At 34.0% G+C, this 11,345-nt stretch overlaps 1 protein-coding gene across 1 annotated transcript; it reads right to left on the bottom strand.

Annotated features, from left to right (window-relative positions):
* Positions 1-229: 229 nt before the first annotated feature.
* On the bottom strand, positions 230-9,305 carry LOC130430255 (adhesion G protein-coupled receptor F5-like). The gene is made up of 17 exons (XM_056759292.1): positions 8,801-9,305; positions 8,417-8,533; positions 8,265-8,303; positions 8,017-8,178; positions 7,805-7,905; positions 6,777-6,841; positions 6,534-6,679; positions 5,673-5,876; positions 5,241-5,459; positions 4,848-4,991; positions 4,580-4,767; positions 4,337-4,507; positions 2,756-4,126; positions 1,583-1,624; positions 1,316-1,375; positions 1,176-1,221; positions 230-997 (listed from the first exon to the last, which is right to left on the bottom strand). The coding sequence occupies exons 1-17, from the start codon at positions 8,811-8,813 to the stop codon at positions 933-935; spliced, it is 3,153 nt and encodes a 1,050-aa protein (XP_056615270.1). The 5' UTR covers positions 8,814-9,305; the 3' UTR covers positions 230-932.
* Between the last annotated feature and the right edge of the window lie 2,040 nt (positions 9,306-11,345).

Here is an 11,345-nt window from a genome sequence, read left to right as displayed (position 1 = left end):
CTGTCTGTACATTATACATATACACAGACATGATATACAAGACACGTAAACAATGACAGCATATAGGCACTTCTGTACTGGGTCTGTCTGTTCCTTAAAGAAAGCTGTTGCATGGCTTTAGAAGTCCATACCATCTATGATTTTATGTTGTGTTACACCCAGAATAAAAATGACTTTACATCACCTATATTTATTTTGATAATCCAAGCATAATAAAGTAAAACCAGGATGTGTTTAGTCCTTTTAATCAACAGAATTACAAATTAGTGCAGTCACAATGAATTTCAAGAAAACAATATGAAAAAAAGAAGATGTGATTAAAGCAAACTTGCACATAAAGTTAACGGTACTCGATGCATGTTCAGTATATGTGCATTGAGGTCACATATTCAGAAAACCCAGTTAATATACATAGATTAAGTTAAAAATGTATTTTACTTTAGCAATACATTGGATATGTGCAAGTGAAGGTTAAATTTATAACAAATATAAAGTTAAACATTGCGTGACAACATTTTGTTCCCTTCTTTGTCCCATAGCACCATGACACTAAAGCTCACGTAAACTTGAACAAGGTTGTCAGTGACAACTTGTCACTATGGTCTTAACGATTGGAGGCTTCAAATTTCAACTCAAATATGATTTGAATGTTGGCATTAAAAGTCTAGTTTACAAATTGCTTTTAATGACATGTTTTGGATAATTCTACCCTAAATTCCAATATTGCAATATTTTTTCTATGGTTGAAGACAATATAAATCACACTTGCATAGCATCAATGAATATTCCTGCAGTAAGGTGAATCGATGTGATGGTAAAATATGTTCACTCATAGCCTACTTTGTCACCTTATTTGTTCCTGCCAGCATTGAGAATAAAGCCTAAGACCTTCAGTTTACGAGTGCAGCCCTCCAACCTTTTGGCCACAACTGCTACCTAGAACTGCTAGAAGATGAAGCTGTTGAGAGACTTCGGGTTCCAGATGTATTGGCCACATCTGAAAACAGATGAACATTACTTCTATCATGTTATCTTCACATGTTCAGTACATTTAATACATTTACCAATAATGTTTCTTATAGCAAGTCATTATAACATAATACCTTTATCCTATAACCTCACATTTATATCCGCATATAATTTTTTCACACACAAGCACTTGCAAACAAACTTACTCATCCTTTGTAAGCGACTAGTGGTTAATGCCAGTGGATTATTTCGCTACAATACAGAGATGTTAGAGTCAAGATAAAGATCACAGAATGATAGTGTTGAGCAAGAAATCATAGATAGTGCGTTTTATAATGTCACTTACCCTGGTACGACCGGAACCAAAGTTGTACAGTATAAGCTTTCCTGGCAGTGACTCTAGGACCTGCAAAAAATACATTAAGAATTTATATATTGTGGAACATTAGAAATATCAGCAATTTCAGCTTTCTATTTTTTGGTTTTTAAGAATTAATAGCTTTATACAATGATAGAACAGGTTATTATACGGCATGTTATGTTGATATATTGCATGTACACGAATTTCTAGAATCACAATCTGTTAAAACCCACAAATAAACAGAATAAATACCTTGCTGTCAGAAAGTGTCCCAAACACCAAAACAAACAATCCCTATTAAAAGAAACAACACAAACAAAACACACAAGAATGTAATAATTTCACACCAAGTGCATGAGATTAAAGTAACGAAAAAGCAAAACTCTCACCAGTAGTTATAAATGATCAAGTCAAAAGTATAAATACAAGTAATTGTTTTATGTGACATACACTATAGACCATTTTGAAATAGTAAATAAGTATATAAAACTTTAGAAAAACTTCCTGTTTCAATTTTATTTTCACATACATAATTTACGGCCAGATTTACTCATTTCTTGCGATTGGCAAAAGTCACTTTTGCCTTTAAAGAAAATACTGTCTGTATTTAAAGACACACAGTGAAACTTAAAGCCGAAAATGTGGGGACACAGCGGTTTCTGCGACTGGTCGTATTGAAAGTGCATTTGTCGGAGATTCCTCTTCAGATGCTAACCTTGTGAGAGGAGAGTATTTAAATAAAAAGTAATTTTAAATGAATCACGCAGCACGATTTACTAAGGTTTGTGCTCGTCATTGTACTGGTATTTGTGACTATTTAAGGCCCCAAAAAGCATGTCTCAAACCCAGTGCTAATATGTGCTGCTCTGGGTAGTTTGGGTTATTCATTATGGGAATGAGAAATCATTCCTGAGTTTTTTGTGAAACAACTACAGTAAATCACTGATAGTAATTCCCCTCCCATTGGGGCTTGTTTGAAATTGCACTCTCACGCTAATTTACTCTGTTTAGTAAATCTGGCCCCATATTTTATTAGTTATTAAGTTATGTGTAAAATAGCCGAAATTAGCAATCTAAAGGCATGTGTCCGCCGAGGTGTTTTTTCAATTGTTTTCAACTGTAACGCCGTGCTTTTAAAAAAAGCCATCAATGGACTTTTTTTTACCCGCTCAGCCCTGGTGCTATGCGTTTTCCCACGATAAGCGCCGGCGTTAGACCGAGCACCCAGAGTTGAAAAATGTTTAACTTTGGGGACAACACAGCGCCTGCAGCGGCCGTTTTCAGCCGAGCTCCTCCGTTTTCAGCCACGTAAATGCGCCACGGTGGACATAGCCCCTAATATCACAAAATAGTCCTAGATGTGTGGTTGTTAAATAAATAAATAACAATGCATAAATAAACAAACATAAAACAAAAATGTGGTACCTGCAGTGAATTAAGTGCGGAAAAAACCACATGAATAACAAAGTCAGGTGACACCATTGTTCCAATCCCAAATCCCCATGTTAGGCAAAAGATAGGAGTTAGAGTGGCCACAAATCGGACAGTGGCAACAAGAACATCCCTTTCATCTGGTTGGGATGTAGCACCAACCCTTCTCCTTAAAATCTTGCACAAGACCACACACATAAAGGCAAAAATAGTCAGAGCTGGAATCACAAATGCCAGCAGGGCCTTAGATTCAGTCCAATTCAGCCAGCATGCATTTTTTTTTAAAACATAGTTTTCAGCTCCAGCTGTGGATGCAACAGTTATAAGTGCTATGAGCAAAGGTGCACCATAACCAATTGTGAAGGCAATGATCATCATTTTAGTCCTTGACATTTGAGAAAGGGCCGTGACAATGCGGTGAAGAAGCAAAAGTGCTGAAAAGAACATCCAGAAGAAAAGAGCCAAATAAAAAAAATGCAGGAAGAAAACCACTGGACTGCAGTGAGCCACGGAGATCATCTGCTCTTGTGTTATGTCTTGATCTGCAATCGCAGCTCCAATGATGAAACAGATATCAGCAATTAGGAGAGACACAGCAATGTTGACTATGGAGACATGTCGCATGTAATACGTGCTATTTCTTGTCATCAATCTCCATGCACACATCTCAAGAAAAAGGCAAAAAACCAAGCAGGCTATAGAAATACCTACTCCGATGTATGTTATATAGGCTAAGTCTGCATGTTCAAAAGGGTCTTCATTTGCAACTGGTGACAACAGGATTGAAAAAGAAGTTCTGTGAGTGCATTCACATGTGACCTTGTCCGCTTCATTTCCTGAGATCTTGACCTTACATCCAGTTGAATCCCATCGGTCGAGATCAATGTTCCAAAAAACACACTGGGGATTTCCTAATGATGTATTTGTCTTGTCAAAAGTAAGCAAAATGTTGTTAATGGTATTATTAACCTTTGCCTTAATCACAACCACGTCTCCATTAATGCGGTTTTCTGATGTTTTGTTGTCATTAATAGTAGTAGTGCGAGTAGGCAGAACATAGTCAAGCTTTGTGAAAACAATAATGGTTATTGTAAGGGCTGATTTAACAACATTTGGTATCACCATCTGAGTAGTTGAGTTTGGTAGTAGAGACGTTCCGATGAATGAGCTTTTAATTGTTGTTCTATTCAACTGAATGGACCCTTCATTGAACATAAAATTGTCATTTGAGAGACGATCACTTATTTTCGCAATTTCTTGTAAAAGTTCAGTGCCTCTGTTTTCTGTTTTCTGACCATTCTTTAATTCTGCCCAAGTGTTTTTAGATTCATCTGCTACAATTAAAATCACTGTTTTAAGAAAATCCTGAAATAAAAGAAAAATCATGATTAATACAAAAAACTAAAGAAACAAACAAACAAATGAAATGCTATGTAATACAATTATTACTTCAAGGGAGACTGTTTTATGAGAAAATCAATTATGTATACGGGAGGTACCAGATAATGGAAACAAGCATAGATGTAAAATAATACGCAGTGTGATATATTTGCATCAAAAACTGAATATACATACCTTTATCACAGGGACATTAATGTTAAAAGTTTGTGAGATTTCTGCAATTTTGAATAGTATCTCAGCTATTGTTCGGACAGTTGGAGCAGATTGTTTGATCTCAACCTTATTCTGCTCTGCAGCTTTACTGAGGGTTGACATAAAACCTGGAATCTCTTCTTCAGACAAGAACTGCATTATAAAAGTGTAGAAATATCACGTCCCTTTCACTTACAGTTTTTTTTTATAAAGACGTTAATTTACCTTAGCTTTCCTTTCAAGGTATTTGATAGATTCAACTACACATTCACTCTGTGTAGGTTTCCAAGCAAATGTAGAATTTGCCTGTTCACATTGATAAGTTATGTGGCCTTCCAGGCCTTTAACACAGGGACCTGTTACAAAGTCACCTAATTTTCCAACTCCAAGCGATTGATTTTTACAGTCAAAATCTAGAATTTTAAAACAATTGATAAAGGTTAACGTAAAAAGACCTGAGCCAAAATATCACTTTATCATTTTTAAGGCTTACCTCTGACTCTCTGAACATGGATTATTTTCTCGTAATACTCAAACATTTCTAATTCTTTCATGTTCTTTAGACGACATATTGCAATTTCATTAGATTCACAACTTGTGCTCAAGATTTTATGCTGTAATGTGATACAGTCAGGCTCTGAAAACACATGTAAGGTAAATACATCCTGAATAACATCTACAGAAAAATGGGGCAATGTACCATATTAACCACAGTTAACTTTCTTCTATTTACTCAATGCAATAATTATATATTTATGTATTACTGACTCATTTTGTGTATACTTTTTACAATTTGTACTTTCACAAATTTTTACATGTCAACTAACAACTGTAGGCTATTCCATAACATTTAGAACGTGTGTAATGTCTATTTTTTATGCCCAACCTGGTTTTGTCAATTCATCCCCAAAAGGAATTCGATCCCACTCAATTGAGTAGTGTTGAGCACAACATCTTAATGTGACAGTCTGATCTTGATCTGTACATGGCAACCTTATTTCAGATTTATCCACTATGATATTGGGACGTTGTTCAATAACAATTTTTTGCCACTGAACATAGGGTATTTGTATCGTGCTTCTTTGTATGATACACGAGTATATACCTGTAGGAAGATATAGTAGATATACAGATAATACATTTATTACTCCACAAGTCAATCATTTTCAGAAATTTTACGCAATTATGATCATAAAAATATCACAGATTTATCATAACTTCATAAATTTATCAAACAATTTTAGTAACTTCTTTGAGCAGAATATTAAGTTGCTTTGTCATGAAAAACTGACAGACAAAAATAAATCGGGTCACTCACCAATATCATTTTCACTAACATCTTTCACTAAGAGAGTGCTTCCGCTACCATTATTTGTAATGGTGTATTTTGCACTGTTTTCTTCAGGATCTTTTTTCTTTACTAACCATGTAATTCTTCCAAGAACAGATTTTGGATAAGAACACCTTAGTTCCATACTTTGCTGAGGATAATATTTATCTTTGGTGGTCATTTTTGTTTCGTCTGAAAGTACAAGCAATACAGCACATTTCACCTTTCTTACACATGTAATTTTCATGTTGATAAAGCGGAGCTATCATGCTATGTCATGCATTCTCACTTATTTACAGTGTTAAACATACTTTCTTCTCATGATCAAAAAATGATTTGGACGTATGACGTTGTACTTCTTTACTCCACTTTACTGTTTTTTGAATACTGAGGTTTCGGGCATACGTTTCTTGACTCATACTAATTTTCGTCTAATACAGTTTATAGTATGGAAGTAGGCGATTTCGGACGCAGCCTAAGTGACGCAGGGATGATATGAGGATGTGTTGCTTGGTCGTGCTGTAGTTGCATCCCACTCCCCCCACTACTCCCACCTCTAGCAGCTCATGTTCTTAATCATACAGCTATATCTTTCTTTTATAAATTTGATCAAACTAAATACTCTTTGAAGATATGACGTATGCAATACTACTGTTTATGCACTCATGGTTGATATGAGATTGCCAGAAAATGCCTGTGATAAGCAATCTTTGAAACAACATGAAATTCACACCTTCTTTGTGAAACAACGAGAATAGCAGTGTAAACACCAGGAAAATAAAAACAATCAAACAAAGAGATAAATATATGACAGAATTAAGAAGATAGTGATGTTTTAAGATTTCATACTTCTCTCCGAAAAACCGTCTGGATCTACAGGGATTCCCACTTTTGAGAGAATCTTAGAAACCTGTGTGTTTGCTGATGATAAATCAACACTGATGCTGTTGTTGTTGACTGTTTTGATCGTGTAGTCTGCTATAATGCTACCAGACCTATAAAGCGAAACAAAAAACACAATGAAGAGGACAAACACAAGGGTTCAAGATGACAATGACACCTTTTGAGTGTATTAGTCCTTGACTTTCATACCTGAAGCCAGTTACGTTTACTGAACCTTTAATGTAAGTAGACAGATCCTTGTAACTTCTGTCAATCTGTAAAAAGTTCATTGTAGATAGTTGAATGTATAAGAGGCAACTCATAATACTTTAATAGAGTATGCAGTTAAAGAGAAATATAGAATGTGTACATAAAGAATACATTTATATTTTTTCAATGCATATAATCTGTTATTTTCAAAATCACTTTGACGCATGTTTTTTATCAAAACATACAGCTGCGGAAAAAAATAAGAGACCATAAAAGAAATCTGTTTTACTATTTACTCTATAGGTGTCTATAGGTGAAATAATCATTTTTGTTTCTTTCTGTAGAAATACTATGAATATTTCTTCCAAATGTCAGTAAACGTATTTCTATTTGGATTTATTTACAGTTAACAGAAAATATGCTCTGCATTTTTTCACATCTCAAATACTTCGAAGTAAAAAGGGACTTTTCACTTTAAAGAAATACAAATGTTTGTATATGTATTTAGGAAAAGTTCAAAATGACTTTTTATCACAGTTTCATCTTGTCATGCTGTCAGTCTTTCACATTGCTGTTGCATGACTTAATGTCACTCCTGATTTTGTCAAAGTCTGCTTTATTGTCAATTCTGCCACATGTCCAGCACACATACAGTACACAGTATTGAAATTGCGTTACTCTCACACCCTTGGTGCATTCAGATAACAATAACATTTACAGTAATGTAAAAATGCAGATTAAATATAAATAAAATACAACCATACAAATGAAGACGTGTAAAAAATATATATTAAGTAGCACAAGGCACATGGCAGATACTACAGAGTGCAAACCAGGAAACAAGCAAAAAGTGCAGATTGTTGTGCAAAAGAGCTTATCAGTCTGAATAAAGACTGAGGGGCGATTCACATATTGCGTTTAAAACTGCACAGAAAACACGAGCCGCGACGCTTTCTCTGAAAATGTTTTTTTCTGCAGCTGTAAACAAACAATCAATATATTTATTAAATTAAATATGTGATACTCACTGCGAATTCAATGTTATCGACATAAAATTTGTACTTCGTTCCAGTTTCATTGGTAAGACTGGTGTCAAATATTTGATCTATTCTCATTGACATTTGAAGAACTGTAAATGAATAAAGAAATAAAACCCAAAATCTTCAATACTAAGACTAACATCATCACACTGCACTTTATAATGGTTAAAAGTGTATGTCAGTTTTTTTAAAGCACATACCTGTTGGTGGTGTAGCAGTAGTATGTGTTGTTGTTGCTTTAGTTGTTGTTTGTGTTGTTGATGTTGATGTTGGTGTTGTTGTTGTTGTTGTTGTTATTGTTGTTGTTGATGTTGTTGGTGTTATTGTTGTTGTTGTCTTTGTTGTTGTTGTTGGTGGTGCTGCTGCATATTGCACAAAACATTTAAAATACAAAACTGCAATGATATTCAAAAGAAACGTCAAAAGAAATGTTTCAACAGCAACATACCTTTAGTTGTAGCCATTCGTGTAGTAAATCCTGGTGACACTGCAAATAAAGGTAAATATATCAATTTTATGAATCATTAAAATAAAAATAAAATGTTGCACTAGAACACTGTGTATATTTGTAGAGAGAGAGAATTTAACTATAAATCAGACCTGCTTCTCTTTTCTCAATATGATGTGTCTGTTCGTCTGGGAATTGAAGGTTTTCCGCAACACATACTTCCAGCAGGACAGCCAGTATAAATCCTAAAATGTACTTTAATATTTGTCCTGTTTGTGATAAAAAAGAACATTTGTTTGTAAAATTGTTTGTTTTGAATGTATTTTTTATATCTTGTCACAACGCAGATGTGCTCTTTTTTTTAGCAGGAGTATTTATTCACAAGGTCTAATTTACAAAATACAGATGATTTGTCACCTCATTGGAATTGAACATTCTTAAAACATTTCTTAAAAAAATATTATTTTAAATTAACCACATGCCTATAATAGAAGCCTGCAGAATGAGTTACAAAAGTTATTCCTCATGCATTTTACCTTTAGTGGCCATGTTTCTCTGGTATGGAACTTGGACTTTCAATGGAAATTCTTCGGCACAAGATACTTTTAAACGTGTTTTTTACCTTGAAAAAAAGTAAAAGGTCTGTTGCAATACATGTCAGAGAACATCTGCTTTGTTATATGCAAATATGCATTTACTTCAAACAGAAGTTTTAAAAATTACAAATGAACAATTATAACAAAGCTAAATGTGATTTCCTGTTGATTTTTGTTACCTAAAAATGTCAAATTGCTTTTAATTGGCCAAATGATAGCCAAAAGAAACCCAAATCAAACTTTTTGGCTGCTGATTGTGGCCTTTCAACTATGAAAGAAAATCAGTTTTTACATCGCTGCGTACGTCATTTATCTTCACACAATGCATAGAAAAGCAGTTCTTTCCGTGTTGATTTGAAAGGTTGTGCTAGGAAACCATAATCGATTCATGGAAACAAGGTGTGTAGTGGACATGCCCATAGAGACGATTTTGTTTTGACAGCGAAGTAAAGATCTCTTCGACCTTCACCAAAGAGAAAGTATAACATAAGCAAACCTTGTTGACCAAGAAACAGAGACAAATGTAAAACTATTACCATTTCTAATATAATTATATAATATATAATATCGATCAAAACGTCATCATATTGCACAGACAGCACCTTTTTTGTCTTGTTTTCGTTTTTACACGGTTGGTCCTCTGTATTGCATTAACCTTTTTGTTTGTAAGTAAACATCCATTATTATAATACAAAAAGAGTTTATGCACGCACTCGCTAGCTGTTTATGACATCTTTGAACAAACACACTCCTGAGCGCTGAAATACTGACAATCAACAAACTTAAAAAAAATGGAAGCGTGAATATTACAAACTACTAATTAAAAGTGACAGCTACAATAAATAGTAAAATAAAAATATTAAAATATTAATTTTAGAACATGCTGTGATCCTTTGCAACAATATTAAAGGATGCACATCAAACATATCTAAATGGGCTAAAAATGAATGTAAGCAAACACAATTGGCAGTAATGTAAAAATATGCTTTTTTATAGTACATACATAGTAACAATAGTACAAAACAATAATTTCCCTGCCCTGTTCGAAGTGAAATCAGTTTAAGGTGTATAGGATACTATACCGTGTAATTTTTGTTCAGTAGGCTTGAGTTTTGGTATTCTTACCTTGTCTTTGTAGCAGCCTTTAAGTGAAACCTAGCTAGCGCCTCAGGTTTTTGTTTCCTTGTTCAGTGATCCACCCACAAAAGACGATAAAAATGTCACCTAGTTTGTTTCTTGTGGTTATATGTTTAAGGATAGTGTTGTGAAAGTTCACAAGCTATCGTTGAATATTTGCAAATCCACAATCAATCCATTAAAGGTGACCGTTGCAATGACTAAAATTAAGAAATAATATAACCACAAAAGTATAAAGAATCGTTGAATATTGTGTCCATTAGGAGAAATACAAACGTATCAACAAATTTATTAAAAAAAAAAAATTGTAACAAAAATTCCAAACTACGAATTATATATTGTATATATTTAATCACATGCAACTGATGTGCTCCCGCCCTCTCAACTGAGAATTTAAAGAATGAAAAACAACAGACTTACCTTCAGCTTTTGTCTTTATCTTTAATTATATTGCTCTTTTGGTCGACATGTAAATGTTTCCTTCGCACAACTGCCATTTAGAGTTGTATGATTAGATGTGACACAACCTGACACTGACTGATATCACTGAAATATTGAAATTTATATTAAATGACTCATTAAAGCGGATGTACACTCGATCTTATATTATTCTTGAGTACCTATTGAGTAGTATTGCATGCTTTGTCTTTTCGAAGAGTCTTTAGTTTTGTCACATTTATAAAAGACAGAAACAGCTGTACGATTATTTCCGAAAACAGATGATCTCCTGAAGGCATGCAGGGGGCAGAACTAAAGCACGAGCACATAATACATCATCGCATTATCCCTGCATTACTGTTGATTAACAAAATTGTGTTTACCTTCCTCGGTATGTTGCACTCTAGAAATAGGGGTTTGCAAAGTGCATTGTTTTGCAGACTTATTTTGCTGAGTTGGTTTTAAAGAAAAAAGATCTCCAAATGTGTGGAGAGTTTGAAATAAAAGTCAAAACCTCTTCAGCACAAGAGACAATGTATTTTACATCTGTAAAAACAAAAAAATGCTTTTACAATTCATTACAATATTTGAGTACAACTGCTTAAGATGCATATTATATGATCAAGATCATTAAACTGACAGTTATTGATTCAACACAGAGGACACAGTAATAGCAGAAAAATATCTGAAATGTCGAAATGATAACATAGCTAATATCCCAAATTATGCGCAAAAATAGACTGTTTGCAGTTTAGGCCTTTGACCACAAGAAGACTGTATGCCCATCCCATATTCCGGTCATTTAAAAACACTGAAAAAAAATATGGCAACAAATATCGGCGTACTTAAAACTACAAAGTGGCATATAAGTACAGAATCTGGTATGTTTTTTTAATACGTGTTTACGAAT

The sequence above is a fragment of the Triplophysa dalaica genome, chromosome 10 (assembly GCF_015846415.1).
Source record: "Triplophysa dalaica isolate WHDGS20190420 chromosome 10, ASM1584641v1, whole genome shotgun sequence".
Taxonomy (NCBI): domain Eukaryota; kingdom Metazoa; phylum Chordata; class Actinopteri; order Cypriniformes; family Nemacheilidae; genus Triplophysa; species Triplophysa dalaica.
The sequence above is the reverse complement of the archived record's forward strand: the minus strand, read 5'-3'. Positions and strand labels throughout refer to the sequence as shown.

Coding starts and splice junctions, on each gene's coding strand:
- LOC130430255 (XM_056759292.1), bottom strand. Junction 5,877..6,533: donor AGACGGTTTTTCGGAGAGAA/GTATGAAATCTT, acceptor TTGTACTTTCAG/ACGAAACAAAAATGACCACC. Junction 1,625..2,755: donor CCGCACTTAATTCACTGCAG/GTACCACATTTT, acceptor TTCTTTTAATAG/GGATTGTTTGTTTTGGTGTT.